The following is a 16,469-nucleotide window of genomic DNA, read 5'->3' on the forward strand; positions in this document are numbered from 1 at the left end:
GAGAAAAAGAAAACGAAATAATTATAAATCAAAAATATCAAAGAGATTTGTCACTCTAATTGATGCATTATTATCTCGGGTTTGATGAAGTTAGCGGTTGTTCTTTCAATTTTTATAGGGTGTCAAGTTTTTATTGCAATGCTAGCTTTAGTTACATGGGTTGAATATTAGAAATGGTCATAAAATTGAAATAACATGTAAACATAGCAACTAATTAAAGAACAAATGAATCTTATAAGAAAAAAAAACTGAAATAAGTAAACTTGACATTTCACAATCGAAGTGTGTATATATACTACTCTTTTCGGTATTGCTATCCCGAAGTACACACACTTAAAATATTTTTAGTATTCATCTTTCTTGATTAGATTAGTGAAAGTTAGAACATAACCAGATACATTCGTGTTATTTAATATCAAAATAAGAATACCCACATCAGCCTACATGCAAATTGTGGATCAATACGGGTTCATAGAGTTAGTGTGTTAGGAAAACATCGTAAATATAAGTCCCAAAAACCAAGCATTCAAATTCGATTTGTAGAAGTCACAAAATCCAAGTAACATTTTAATTAGCACAACAAATTAAACTATCTTTAGAAATTAGTATTGCATGGTAACCTCTTTATCAACCATTGAACTTTAATTATATCACCACCCCAATTAAATATCATAATCATGTCCATCGTGTATATCTACGTTAAGTGTATTTTATTTTGTAAGACCATAAATGAGAGCAGTTTAAAAGTTAGTAAAACTAATAGAAATTGATTAGTGGAAAATAAGTTAAGGTCTTACCAAAAGAGAATAGGATATCATTGTTCACAAACTCCAAAATGCACCTGGTTTTCCTTTAAATCACATGCCATAGCTAAATCATGTCTGGTTATAAACCTTCAACTACTAAGTCAAAACACAACTAATCAGACCTTTACACCCAAAAAAATATAGATAAAAATAAACCCTAAATCACGTATGGTTAAAACTGATAAACATTCACCGACAAAATCAAAACATAGCTAAATCAAACCTTCAATATGATTTCCTGATGATTTCCTCCAGAAACATACATATGAAAAACAGGAAAAAAAATCCAAATAAATAAATCAATAGGTGATCGTGGATCATAATATGAATAACACAGGGAGAATGGAGAACCAAAGATAGGAGAAGAGGCGACAAAAGTGAATATCAATTAGGGTTTGGAGAGCAAGTTATATACATATGGCATTAGGTAGTTATTACCTACCTAGAACACGTAAGTAGTAGTCACGTGAAAGGGGATAAAAGCTCTTGGTTCCCTATTGGTTTAAAAACCCTCAAGTGATTTTTTGTTGTTCGACATTGCTACGAACATGGACAAAAAAGTTTACATTATTCTAAATTTTGTTCCGTGATTTTTTATTGGTCTAAATGATCTCAAAGTGGGGTCAAAAGCTATGGGAATGAGAGTACTTTTAGCTTCAACCACACGAGAGGAAAATTTACTGAAATTATATTTATAATTTATAATATAATAATAATAATAATTAAGATGAAGACCTTGTTTCTAGTTAGACGTTTTTCGAGTAATAAACCAGATTTTGGGAAGATTTATATGGGTTTGAATCAATAGGTGTAAATCATCCGAAAAATATCAAAATCAACGACCCTTTTCACAGCATACACGATTTCAAAATCACTGACAAACACAGATGCGTTTTTAGCTTCTTTAAATGTGACATTCAATACACGTTATATATTGCTTTGGGTTCGTTTTTAGTGAGGTCCGCCAATAATTATTGAAACAAAAAAACAATTAAGGAACAACCTACCTCATTCGGGACTTTCACGAATTCAGTTCTAAGAATTACAAATTTTATTTGTGGTTCAAACAGTAAATTTTTCGATAGATAAAATAACACGGATTTTGTTATATTGTGCATCCATAGTACAAGATAAGATTCAATCATTGACATGAGAAATTGTAAACAATAATAAAAATATATGAGAGATAATGTAGATTTACATTGGAGAAGGCACATTTTGCACTTATAAAACCCATAAATATTTGCCTTTTTAAATGCAAATTTGCATTATCTATCATACTTTTTTTTGGTTGTTTACAATTTTCCTGTAGTAGAAAAATATCTATAGTTGGAGGTGGCACTATGCCAGACTAGGACGTATCCGAAGTATGACCAAAGAGAAGCACGGAATCATCCTCTCGGTCTCGACACGGTAAAAGAGAAATCTACTACCCACGTGGGAAGCAAACACTTGTAGAGCATGGGGTCGGATCTAGTGGTGTAGTATGTATCGGGAGGCAAGTCATTAAATGCACTGACGAAGCAGGCGTGGGGAGCAGGTGAGTCAAGTCATGGTGGACCCAGGTGCAGATGATGACAGATTCAGATCGGGCAGAGCATTGACATCAGATCAAGGGATATCGGAATCACCATCATCGGATAAAAGAATGATTGTACCACGCGAGGGTATATCGGAAGGCATCCACTTCGGGTGATCATAGGGTCGTGTGTTCAGCATCGAAAGAAGATATCGATACTCGTCTGATAGGACCATTAGATTTGATAGAATAAGACTAACACTATAATCTTGTTATATGTGCATCTTGACCTATAAATATACACTCTTATATTGAGAAGAAGGCACGTGATTGTAAGTGAGTGAATAGGGAGAGAGACTAAGTATTGGGAGCCATTGTCTTTGTAACTTGAAAGAAATAATAAGATCATCCTTTCATGTCCGTGGACGTAGATACTCATACCGAACCACATATATCCCGTGTTCTTGTATTTGTATGTCTTTTTACTTATTTATCTTGCAAAGTTACAATCTCTTCTTCTTGAATGTTAGATGTAGAATGTATTACATCTTACAATTACATTTCCATGACAACGATTAATTCTTATATCGTGGACGAATGCACAGAATAACAAAGTCCATTAATTAATCGAAGTCTCAAAATCAGAAATATTAATTGTGGCTCAGACTTAAAACCGTAACCTCTCCCATAGGCGAAAGAAAGATCCAGAAGCCTAGACCTATAGCATCTTTTGTACCTATACAGCATCTAAAGATCTAAAATTAGCCATACAGATTGAACCACGTGTGCGACCATGATTAGCAAACAGAAGCGACCATTTTGAGTTTTGGTCGTAAATTCTACAGTCGAAAGAATAATAAAAAAATCGTAATGTCTAGGGCAGAGAGATAAAAGGGTGTTTCAAGTAATCTTCCAAATCTTCTTCCTCTAAAAAATTTTGTGCGCGCGGTGTGATAGAGAGAACGAAAAACTTCTTTTTTCTTCTTCTTCGATGCTTAGAAGAGGAAAATCTTCTTCATCTTAAACCTTCTCTGTTAAAATACATAGAGAGAAGGGATTTAGAGAAGAAGAAGAGAAGAATTTTTTTGTTAGTTTTTTTTATTTTCATAGAAAAAGAGAGAGAGAGAAATGGATCCATCTTCTTCTTCTTCTCTTATGTCATCACCCCCAGCGCATGACAATAATAATAAGGATGATGTTGTTGTTGTTGGTGATGGTGTTGCTACTTCGTCTCCTCCACCTTCTGTAGATCCTTTCTTAAAAGAAGCTCTTCAAAACCCTCGCCATCGTCTTACCAGTTAGTCTCTTTCACCTTTTCTTATTATTTTATTTGTATTTGGGGGTGTAAATTTTGTGTTTTGCTTGTTTAATTTTGTGATTTAGGTTGAATTTAGTAATGGTATGTGTTTGTTTTAGGTTTATCTTAGATATATGCTAGGGTTAGAGTAATTTAGGGTTATGAATTTTATAGATCTATGTTTTGTTGTTTTTTTTTTTATTTTGGCTGTTCGGATGTCAATTCATGCTAGATCCATGGGGAATTTTAATATTGAGTTAGTGTGTTGCTTGATTTAGGGTGAATTGAATGTTTTGTGTCTTTAGGTATGTAATAAACTGGTTGTGGATGATAGTTTCTGTTAAGAAGGTTATTAATCCTAAATCAAGTAGAGGAACACAATAGTTGTGGGTGGCTCACATTTACTTACTCCGAGGGAGTTAATTCCAAGTATTCTAGGGTCTGGTTTCCTTGAAGAAGGTGTTACTGTTAGAAGAATGGTACCCAAATGTCTGTTAAATAAATAATTCAGTTTCTTCTATGATGATTTATGTAGTGACACTGGTAGATGATCTATTCTAAAGACAGCACAACAATCTGTTACTATATCCTGTATGTTTTCAATAGGTCCTCTTGTTGTGCAATTTGTGCAACTGGACACTACTTTCCCGAGTGTGCCTATTTCTTTCTTGATCTGAACACTTAAACTTTGGTTAGTGTCTCAAATCACATTATGGACAATGCCACAAATATTATGTTATGGTGAATTCAACTAACCTTGTTCCCCCAATGGGCTGTGGAAGCAAAGTGGGAACGCATTTCTGTCTTTAAAGAGTTCACTTCTTAGTTTCTGTTATATGTTTACATGGTTGAATTACGATAGAATGTGCCTGGTGCAATCTCACATGGTCTAGAAAATCGAAACATGCTGAAGCGACAATCGAGTGTTATCATTCTCCACTCGCCTACATTTTCTGGGAGGGGGTGCCAAGTTGCATAGGAAGTGAAATTTTCATTCCCCTCTAATAATGTGATTAATTGACGGGGCTTTTCTATGCACTTTTAGTTGCTTGCTAATGGATTTCAATAGTGATGGACGTGAAGGTTATGGATTTAGTTTAATCTTTTTTTCTTTTTTTTTTGCCTCCGTTGTTGTGCTAAGTATGCTTAGGTTCCCGATGCCTTAGGTGTCTTTCATAGTGGCAGGGCAAGGACACCAAGGAACAATCCTAGGTGAAAGGAATACATTTGTTTGCATATGTTAACTTTAATTTATAACCGGTGCATGCAAAACCAAAAGCTTTGAACAGATGAATATTACAAGTTTTGAATAGTATCATTACAAGATGCTTAAAATTGCGGAAAGAGATGTCAGCAACTAAGGAGAAAGAAAGAAAGAAGTGAAATTTATTATTTATGTGTATGTATCACAGTGTCAGGGCAAGGGACACCAAGGGACATGCCTTAGTGAAAGTAGTTTATTGGTGTTTTTATTAACTACGATTTATAGACAGCGTATGCAAAACTGAAAGCTTTGGACAGATGAACACAGTGTCATTATCGGGTGTGTGAAATTGCAGAATGAAGATGTAAACAACTGAAAAAAGTGAAGCTATGTAATAATCAGTAGAATATTAGAAAGAGGATGCAGTGTCTTGATCCAATGAAGAAAATCAAGTGGAGCAACTAATGTCAATATTGAAGAAAAAGGAACTTGTTTAGCTTCTTCCCAGAGGATAATCTAGGTTTCTTCTCGTTTTTTTCTGTGATTGTATTTTAGAGCTAATAGGATTTGCTTGTACTTATCTTTTGTTTTAAAAAAAGCAATTATGTTGAGCGATCCAAGCTTCACGAGATAGCTTTGTTTCATCTCTCTGCTAAGTTTGTATAGTCTCACTGAAAAGAACAAAAAACAATAAATCTTGAAGTTTCGTTAGCCACGTGCCTTGTTGTTTTTTGTGCCTTACAGAGGTGAATAGGAACTTTGAGGGGCTTTAGTCTTTTGGAAGTTAGAAATGCCACTCCTACACATGCACATTGCAAGGTGTTGCATCTCACTTTTAGTATGATTTAGTAGTGACTTATTCTTACTGCTCCTGACCAAATTGTATTTCCTCATACCTTCATGATAATTTGCTTAACCGTTACCCCTTACCCTCACTCTCGCTTTTAGTATTTGTTATTCTATTCTTGTTTAAAATTAATTTCCTGGCTTAGATTTTGATTAGTCTTTCTCCTTTTTGAACTCCGTGCCGAAGTGTTTCTAGTTATTTGGTAGGTTCTATCTGGAGACTAAAACGCATTTGTTTTTAGTTTATACTCTGTTCGTTTATTCTGTTTTTAATATTGTATGTGTAGTGCGCAAATTTGCACCTAAGCCACATGAATGCAAAATATTATATGGATAAAATGTTCCACGTATATTGGTTTGTTTTACTGTAAGATTGATTGGCAAATACGGATGCCAAAGTGTTAAGCATTACTGTAAGCTGTTTTTGAAATGAATGTTATGGTCAAATTTGCTTAGTCTATAAAAACTGAGACAGCCTTCCATGAATTAGTTACATGTACCTTGCGTTTTCTCAAATTTTGTTATGCTTATTTACTCCTTATAAGTCTTCACCTCGATTTCTTACCCTGTTGTCTTCTGTAATGTCAGTTCTGCGAATGGAGCTGGATATTCAGAGGTTTATGCAAAATCCTGACCAGCAGCAGTTTGAGCTCCCACATTACCCAACTTCATACCTTCGACTTGCAGCACATCGTGTGGCCCAGCACTACGGTCTGCAGTCTATGGTGTTGGATACTAGTGCTGATGGGTTGGGAACCAAAATTGTGGTCAAGAAAATAGCCGAAAGCAAGTACCCCACTGTATGTTTGTCTGAAGTCCCTGCTGAGCAGACAGAGAATGATAAACCTGAACAGGTTAAGCTGGCCATCAGGCAGAGACCAAATAGAGGATCTGCAAATGACATGAATGAACTTGGTAATAAACGAAGTCCAGTCAGATCTGTGGAAGAGCGGAAAGAGGAATACGATCGAGCTAGGGCCCGTATTTTCAGCAGCTCTAGTAGCCCTGACCTGGAAGATGTTGCTGCTTCTCAGATTACTGTTGATGGAAGAAGTTCGTCTCTAGGCAGTAGTGAGAGTGAAGCTTGTAGAAACGTGATTAACGATTTGGAAAAGACGCCTATGACCAGGGATGGTTCCCGGGTTGCAATCTTTAGGGACAGGGAGAAGGATCGTACTGATCCAGACTATGATCGTAGTTATGAAAGGTAGGTCTAGGCTGTTTGAAATTTGAAGTAAGAGGTTGGTAGATTGATAAAACCAGGCGAGTTATAAAGTTTCTAAATTGTTTGTGCAGGTACATTAGGAGCCTACCTTTTAACCAGAACTTCAGCTTGGGACCTTTCAACATGCAGAATTTCCCTCCTCCATTTCCCCATTATGAAGCTGGCTTTCCACATCTTACTCGGTTGCCAAGGACCCAATCAGCCCCTAACTATGGACCTTCAAATCCAATTATGAGCCCTTTCTGTGCTGTGGGATTGAATCAGACTTCTGGAGATGCTGTCTACATGCAATGGCCGAGTCCTGCAATGGTCTATGCCCAGGGCTATGAGCAACTTAGACATGCTATGTTCCAGGTACATTGCGGTTTCACATTTGATTAAATGTCTACAAATAACTGCAAATATTAACAACCTATAGGTAGGGTTTGGACTTCGGACATCATGCCATTAGAAGACTCTGTGTTTTGAACATTTTTAGGTGATCCAGATCTTGTTTGGTCATAGTGATCAGAGTTCAGGTGTGACAAATGAAAGACTAATGAAAGACTAATTTGCTACGATTTACTTTCGGCTTAGAAATGATTCCTAACCTAAATACAAAATTTGGATCCATCCACCTTGGCCAATTTTAAGGATGGTGGCTGGAACTGAACTTATTTAGAGAGTTCTTTACCAAGTAATTCTCAACTTCCAGTCTTGTTTTTAGAAGATTAGTATTAGTGAGAGTGTTCTCTACCAAGTAATTCTCAACTTCCCAGTCTTGTTTTTAGAAGATTAGTATTAGTGAGAGTGTTCTCTACCAAGTAATTCTCAACTTCCAGTCTTGTTGTTAGAAGATTAGTATTAGTGAGTAATAATCGTCCTTGGCACACGGAGACATTGATATTTGGCCCACTCTAGAGCTAAGCACTTACATAATCTGCTTGTAGAGATTAGGGCCTCCTTGATGACCACTACCTCGGATGTAGTATCCAATTTTTTTTGTTCTTACAACTGCTCTTTGTTTTATGCAGGCTCCTCCGTTCTACCACCAACCTCTGAGTTTTGATTACTCCCAAAACCACTAGAAGATGGGAATTATATTATTGTATTGATTTTAGATAAATGGGTCTTCATTTTCCCCTTTTCTTCTAGGTTGTTTGCCTTTACTGTTAGGGTAAAATGTTAATGACTGTCATGGCACATACCTTGTTTTTTTTCTTCTTTTAAGTTTTAGATTTTGTTTTCCTTATGTATTACTAGCAATGGAGATTATTATCAAAAAACACTACCCCCAGTATTATTTCTCTAATGCTGTCTCGTGACAAGAATCTCCTGTCTTAGAATTATTAAGCATTATGAGTCAATCACTCTCTACCCTGACGGACTTCGAATGGTAAATCTTTAGCAGGGAGGACATTAAATTGTTCACATGTTTTATTAAGTAGTCTCAAACTGAAAATACAACTGGTTTAGTGGACTTGTAATTATAAAGACCGGATTGTGGATTCCTGTCTATGGCTGGCTCAATTTAAGTCCATATTGGTTTATGACCATTAGTTGTGTGGCAACTTTATTGTATCGATCCTTCTTTGGATGGTAAGGATAAAAATGAATTGAAGGGCTTTTGATTTATCACTTTAAAAGCATTACCTCAACCTCTCAGCCATTTAGTAATGTTGAGTTTTAGAACTGTATTGAACCCGGTAAGAAATAAGGGAAACCGCCAAATAAATAGATGTCCTCTTGGACAGCCCCGGGTCAGATGGTTTCCCCTCGAGGTTCTTCAATCAGAATCTAGATCTGCTTGAAATTGATGTTTTGAATACTGCCAAGCCTTTATTTAAGTCTAAGCGTTTAATTAAGTTTATGAATCATACTTTCTCATTGCTTATCTCTAAAGTTAACAATCCTTCGTCTTCGGCCGACTTTAAGCCAATTTCCCTGTGCAATACTAGTAACAAGATAATTTCTACACGTCTTATAAATAGGATGACCTTTACTTTATAAACTAATTTCTCCTTATCAAGCGGTGTACGTGCCTAAGAAACACATTTCTGATAACGTTGTTACAACACAAGAGATAGTTCATACTATGTAAAGGAAAAAGGAAAAAAGATATAGCGGTGTCATGGGTCTTAAACTCGATATTTCTAAGGCCTTCGAAAGAGTCGAGTGATCTTTCATGATCGATATTCTTAAATGCTTTAGTTTTTTAGATAATTGGTATTGCCCTTATCTATCAACGTATTCGCACTCGCACCACCAATATTTCTATCTTGCTTAATGGATCCCCTTGTCATTCTTTCAAACCAACTAGAGGTTGCGACAAAAGGCCCATTATCCCCTTTCCTCTTTATTTTATGCATGGAATCGTTAACTAGATATCTTTTGCATGCTGAAACAGCCAGCTAACTCAAGGGGTTCGTATCACCAAAGAGATATCAAGTGTTTCCCACTTGCTTTTTGCCGACGACTGCCTTATATTTGTCAAGGCTTCCCATCAACAAGTTAATAATTTGATGGCTTTGATCAAAGATTTTAGCAATATCTCTAGTCAGGTAATCAATTATGGCAAATATGACTGCTTTTTTAGTATGAAAGTTCTTCCAGAGCTTATTGTCTCGCTTATTAGTGCTTTGACAGTTAGGAAAATCGACCTAAAGGAGATATATTTAGACATTCCTTAATTCATTGATAGGAACAACCATGACTCTTTTAGTCATTTACTTGATCATTTAGGAAAAAAGATCTGCGAAATGGAAAGAAAAGCAACTTTCTCAAGCTGGTAAATCCATAATGGTGCAAAATATTTTGAAATCTTTTCCGACTTACCACATGAGTAACTTTCTCACACCATAAATCCAAAATGGAACAACCCCAAAGAGATATTTGGGACAAAACATTGGGTCAATCTTATTTCTGGGAAAAACTCGGTAGAATCCCGGAATATAACCCGAACCATTCTTTAAAATTTTTATACTTTTAATTTGTGCTTTTCACACATTATATAAGCTTAACAAGAAAAATTCAACAATATAATTGATAAAATGGAGGGGTCAAGATGAAGAATGTACCAAATCGAGGGATTAAGTCATGTCCTTAACTAACTACTTGATACAACACAACAATATCACTTATCTCTTCTCCAAAACCAAAAGTGTGTATAAGGGTTATTCTCTCTGTAGTCTTGAAACAAAAAATATTTTATCAGTAACCTTTTTCCAATTTACTCTAAGTATAACAACTAGCAAGTCTTCATTTTTTATTGAAAAAGAGACATAGAGAGACGAAAGTCTTCATCTTTTTTATTGAAAAAGAAACATATATAAAGACGAATTAAAGGAGTTTCTAATATAAGGGAACCGATCCTCAATTAGACTAAGACGAAGAAAGTATGCAAGCAATCTAATGTAAGGGAACCGATCCTCAATTAGATTAATATGAAGAAAGTATGCAAACAAAATATATTAAACCCTAACATGAAATCGTTGTTTAAATTTGTCTTAATTTCTTCATTTACAAAAGCTTAACAAGTACTAATACATATTTATTGAGCCACAACAAGTGAACGTAAAAAGTAATCTTCAAGACTCCATCACCTTGAAATGGCAAAAGTTTTGACTCGACAGAGCTTGGCATTCTATCTTATAAATCTTGTTCACGTGATCGATTTTAGTATGAGAGAAGTTTAAGCAGAATGTAAACAAAAACAAGAATAGCAAACAAAGAGAATCTTTGCCCAAGAGAATAGATATACAAAATATAATTTATCAGAAAACTACCTAAGTTAGCAAATGAAATATCAGCTGGAATTTCGGGAGTCAGGCCAGATTTTCGTTCTCAGATTGCCGAGATTATATGTTTTGTGTGCTATTATGCCGAGACCGAGAATATTGCTAAAATCTCAGACGAGATTGCCGAGATTGACTATATTGGATGAGGAAAGAATAATACTGGGCTGGTGATATTTACATATAAAGTTGGAGGAATGTTTGTTCTCATGAACTTCAAGGAGACCTTCATTTTAAAGATTAATTTTTTTTAATAGGGATATGTTAGCCAAATCAGCATGGGCTCTGATTCATTCCCCAACTGAGTAGTGGTTTAAAATCTTGAAATGTAAATATTTCCAAAGTTGACATCCTTTGCATTATGGGAAACCTCTAGACCCATCTTGGTTATGGAAAGGTATCGTTGTTGGTTTAGAAATCATTAGGGAAAATACAATTTGGAATGGATCTAGTACTTATGTTTTTACTAATAATTGGATTCTAGAAGCTTCTCCTCCTCTTTGTCATTCTTATCCTAACCCTAACCCTAACCCTAATATGTTGGTGTATGATTTCATTGACCCTGATACTAGGACATGAAACATAGAGCTTGTTAATAGTTTTTCATCATGGAAAATACCCAAAAAAATCACCAATATTAGAATACCCCTCAGTGGAAATGACAGACTGGTACGGTTGCTTACCAAAAATAGTGACTTTTCAGTGAAAACCTCATTTAAAGCTTTCACTGGTGAGTTAAGCTTCTTACAGAATCTCCATCATAGTCAACCTACTTACTGAGCCCTTTGGAGCTTCCCCATCATACCAAAGATTTCAACTCTTCGTATGGAAATGTATCGAAAATGTCTTTACCTACCGGGGTCAGACTCTTTAATGCAAAAACCAATCCAATCCTAGTTGCTTATGTGATACTAACTCAGATGATGTTACTTCATAATATAATTATGGTACAACCATTAGAATTTTGTTTGATAAATGGAAAAAAGTAGTAATAGCCTTGCTGTCAAGCAGTTAAATTTTGTCACAACATGGAGTATATGGAGGGATAGGTGCTTCAGGATATTTCAAAATAAAACTGTGTGATACTTGTATGCCTGCATCGAATGTACTACCAGACACCAGATAACAGTGGCATGGATGACACTTGTCATATCCTATATTGTGATGCTAGCTATGATTCAGACACTGATGAAGCGGCTTACGTACTTGTATTAACTAATATGACCGGGTCCTCTGAAGGATGCACGCTCATCAAAGGAGTAGCAAAATCAACGAAGGAAATAAAATGCATTGCCATACTTGAAGGAATCAGATGGATGAAAAACAAAGGCATCAACACATTATGCATTCACAATGATGGTGATGCATAGAGTGCAATCACTTATCCAAAGACTAATAACAACCAATTATGTTGGTTAAATCAAACTATTTTAGATGATTGTCAGTTTCTTATGAACAAATTTTCTTCCTCAAGACCATATTACGTTAATTGTAGGAAAAATACTGTAATGTCGAATGAATGGGTGATAGAACCGGGTCACCCTGAATTTCTCCTAGAATTGTAAACTCTTTCTTTGGAATAAAACCCGCTTTTTTATTTTAGTAAAAATAAAAAGATTTCTCTTTTCTCGAAGGAAGGACCCAATGCTTCCATTGGGAACGGAGGAGCAAGCTTCGCCTAAAGGCCCTAAATAAACCAAACCATTAGCCTGTTTCTAAATTACTGCGAATGGAACGTGTGCTTCGGTTTCCTATGCACTTGATACTGGATTTGTTAGGGTGTTCCGTGGAAAGAGAGAAGAAGTGCTCTGTGACTTGCATTATTCGATTCATTAACCATCCCCAAAAAGTATGGTTTCCTCAAGTATTAAATGTAGATTTAGTGATGTACTTATGGATAGATAAATATAGGACACAACTATAATCCCACTTTCTTATCCCAACTCACGCCAACATAAACAAAGAATTCTATCTCTACAAAAAGCCAGAAATTGTATGGCTTTCTCAGGATCTCACCTAAATTTGGTGATATAATAATAGCAAAGTCCAGACAGTTCAGATCTCATGCAATGAACAAGAAACAATATTCAATAACAACTTCTACTTTCTCTCTCTACTCACAGCTCATCTTGAGATTCTTAGGATGAATCACATGTTAATGCCCCATGCTTAAGACTTTAAAAACTAGGTTATTTTATTTAGGATTCGGGATTAAACTAAGGAAGATTCTTTTGAATTTGTTAATGCAAAGACAGAATGGGACAATCAAAATCCAGATGATACAAGATATTGCGACACAAACACTTCAATTATATGCATATAACCCCTAATAATTGAAATCATTCGCTCAATCTCTCTGGATCCAACCAATCTTGTTTCTTTGTTTAACATGTACAAGAATGATTCTCATAAGCCAGCTCTCAGTTTTGGATATGCTTTTTTTCTTCTTGGCTTAAACTTTAAACATCTGAACCTGGTCTGTCTTGTCTCCTTAACTTAGATTTGGATTTATGGATTACATTTCTCCAATTTGCATAAATGTAGATGGTGAAGTGAAATGAAATGTCTCATAAAATGTTTGAAGCTAAAAGGAAGACAAAAATCCTGCTTATCTACTACATTATATGCTACCAGAAACTGTTGGCCCCTTTTGTCTGTCACACTTGCGAATTTCTGATAAGGCGTAGTTCACATTTAGTATACAGGTAGAAAATTGGTAAGCTCGTGACCACATATATCTTATATCTCGTACAAGATGATAGTTGGCATTGATATCAGATCTGAGAAACTATGTTGCGAGACCTGAAGGAAGTTGGATTTCAAAAACATAAAGATGATATACACACGAAGACAAGGTCGGACAGCATTAAGATCAGGCTTGAAATTCTGGCCCGAGTAAACATAAAAGATATCTTCCTTCACTGGCTTAACCTTCTACGGACAAGTACTGCCAGAATAAAATTAGGCTCTTGCACATCACAAAGCACATTTCTGTCTTATACAAACACCATTCCACAGTCTCAAGAATGTCGTGAACACCGAATATCAGAAGATTATGGTGTGAAGAAATAAATCTGCATTCATGTTATAATTGCAATGAAACAACTAAACTAACCAACCATCTAGGGTGAGAGAGCTGATTGCGCTGCCAGTTGGCATAAAAGTTTAACAAATCACCTCCCAGACATGAATACTAGATACTTCATTTGTAGAAGGTTAAGGAAATACCTATACAGATTATAAGCGAACTCACAGACATCAGATAAAGCATACAATCACATGCCAGGAAATGCGAGAATCAACCCAAGGCAGAAAGTGGAAAACTTATCACATGTTTGCAACACTGAGGATATCAGAATCTGAGTTGGGACTTAAGAAAACAGTATCTACTCAAGTACAAAGACCATGAAACGCAACTAAGAAGATTGATAAATAAGATGTATTGGATTACTGATAAATTTCAGAACATTCAGTTACATTTCAACATTTTAAAGCATTTAAATACTTCGATGACACTGGAACTCGATCATGAGCTTTTCCTAATATCGGAGGCTTCCTTGCTCCCTACTATTCAAATAGAGATATGACACAATTTACAGCAAGTTTTACCAACTCCACGATTCAAATTCCTCTCCTTTACATAAGGGCACAAAGAAACCCGCTCATATCTGGCCTATGAATGTGTCAGGCGAATATATACCCCATTCTGGAAACTGGAGACACTCAAAGCTACTACCTATCCAACCATCATAAGCTCAAACAGGAAAGTTTTTGCTGTAACCTCCATTACAACACTATGAAAACAACCCAACTAGAAGACCACTTGTGTTTCAAGAACAACCATGGTACTGAACAAATTTACTTGTGATTACCGAGCTTCAGACACCATGTAACTCCATGTAACATCATGACCAATATATATCAGCTACGCGGAGCAAAGAGCAGAAGCCTGACTTATACTGAAGATTTGTAATTACAATACATGAAAACCAAGGACTATGAAACTATAGATTAAGATCACCCGGAGTTGACTAAGAAACAAGGGGATACAAGGAAATTCGGGATCTGGAGAAGGAAGTTTGATGGCACCATGATGCCTCTAATGTCTACAAATTTCATTGACATTACACTAGAACAAGAACTACAACTACAACTGCATACCCAGGCCTAGTTCACACCGAACCCAATTTCCTCAAAATTATAGAAATTTCCTCTAACACCACTTTCCAGAATAACCAATTAGAGAAGAGATTAAAACAGAGGAGCAATTTATTACCGAACTTTTAATCGTATCCGGTGGGAAAAAGAGTCAGAACTTTCCTCCCTCCTCCTGCTGTTGCAGATTCCAAATCTTCAACATAATTGGGAGTTTGAGCAGAAACTGGACCTCCCATCCTATGAATTGGTTGTGGTGGTGGCTGCTGTGATGGTAGCTGCCGAGTCAAAAATCCATGTTCAAATTGCCCACCTGGTGCTGACCCAAATTGACCCACTTGCCTGTGATGATATTGCTGCTGCTGTTGTTGCTGCTGCTGTGCTGCTATAACCGCTGCGGCAGCCATCTGTTGTTGATGGTGTAACACCGGGACAAAGGGTAAGTAATGATCACCGGGGGCTGGACGACCAGGATGTAAAAAATGGTGGGGCACAGGAGCAGAAGCAAATAAATGATCAGTAGCAGCATCAGCAGCTGATAAAGGACCACCTCCATTTCCAGCACCACCAGCTGATAATCCTTGCATCCTTTTGAGATAAAGTCTGTACTTTTGTAAATGACTCGCCACATTCTCCCGAGTCAACCCATCCACACTCATCAACTGCATTATAGTTTTAGGGACAGCATTTTTGATACCCAGATGTGCCACTGCATCAACAAATCGTTTATGAAGCTGTGGTGTCCAAACAAGTCTAGGTCTTTTAAGTGTTCTAGCTGGTTCATCACCAAGATTACCAGATCCTAACTCAGCTGATTCAAACTCGGAAGAGTGAGGTTGACATGGAGGTGAAGGTATAGAACCACCACCCCCTCCTCCTAATTGACCGGGTGAAATAGGAATTGGTGATTGATTTTGTTGTTGTTGCTGTTGTTGGGGACTTGAATTAGGGTTTCTAATGTCAAAAGCTAAGGCTAAGTCTGGTGTAATTAGGGTTTGTGAAAGAGGCATGAGTTCTTCTGGTGATGGTAATTCTTCTTCCCATCTCGGAAACCAATTTGCTTCTTCTTCTCTCATAATTTGACAGAACAAAAAGAAAAAAAACAGACCTTTTTTTCTCAGTACTTTCTCTCTCTATATCTATCTCTCTTTACTCTGTAATACTGTAAGATTCTGTAACTGTAGAGTGATGTTTGTCTGTTGCTAATTGGGTACTTGTGATTTTGAAGTTGACGAGAGAGAATTTAGGAAGAAATTTAAGAAGAGAGATTGAGGAGGAAAAGTTGATGATGATGATGACGACGACGATGTTAATGAAGACGAACAAGAATTCATTTCATAGATTTGTTTGTTCAGAGAAAGAAATAGAAGAGGAGAGAGAATAGAGAGGAGAGATGTTCGAGGTGGATCTTGTATTCTTCGTTATTGTTTTTTTTTACTTTTTATTTATTTATTTGTTTATTCGATTTTTGTTTTTATTTTTTCCGGTTTTTGTGGGTCTTAAAATGAGTTTTGATACATATTAGGAAAATTAATTTATTGCTAATTTGCTATCATATTCTTTTTGTACTTCATTTCTGATTTTTATTTTGTTGGTTTCTTCCTTATCTTGTTTATTTAAGCATATGACACATCATATATTCCT

At 36.1% G+C, this 16,469-nt stretch overlaps 2 protein-coding genes across 2 annotated transcripts; one reads left to right on the forward strand and one right to left on the reverse strand.

The window, feature by feature from the left end:
• The first annotated feature begins 3,239 nt into the window (after nt 1-3,239).
• LOC113322001 (R3H domain-containing protein 2-like) lies at nt 3,240-8,198 on the forward strand. The gene is made up of 4 exons (XM_026569997.1): nt 3,240-3,622; nt 6,261-6,879; nt 6,969-7,251; nt 7,911-8,198. Exons 1-4 carry the CDS (start codon nt 3,454-3,456, stop codon nt 7,962-7,964), a joined length of 1,125 nt encoding a protein of 374 aa, XP_026425782.1. The 5' UTR covers nt 3,240-3,453; the 3' UTR covers nt 7,965-8,198.
• Nucleotides 8,199-14,087: 5,889 nt separating this feature from the next.
• LOC113322652 (transcription factor MYBC1-like) lies at nt 14,088-16,232 on the reverse strand. Its single transcript, XM_026570782.1, has one exon. It carries the CDS (start codon nt 15,899-15,901, stop codon nt 14,954-14,956), a length of 948 nt encoding a protein of 315 aa, XP_026426567.1. The 5' UTR covers nt 15,902-16,232; the 3' UTR covers nt 14,088-14,953.
• Nucleotides 16,233-16,469: the final 237 nt, after the last annotated feature.

The sequence above is a fragment of the Papaver somniferum genome, chromosome 11, assembly GCF_003573695.1.
Source record: "Papaver somniferum cultivar HN1 chromosome 11, ASM357369v1, whole genome shotgun sequence".
Lineage (NCBI taxonomy): Eukaryota > Viridiplantae > Streptophyta > Magnoliopsida > Ranunculales > Papaveraceae > Papaver > Papaver somniferum.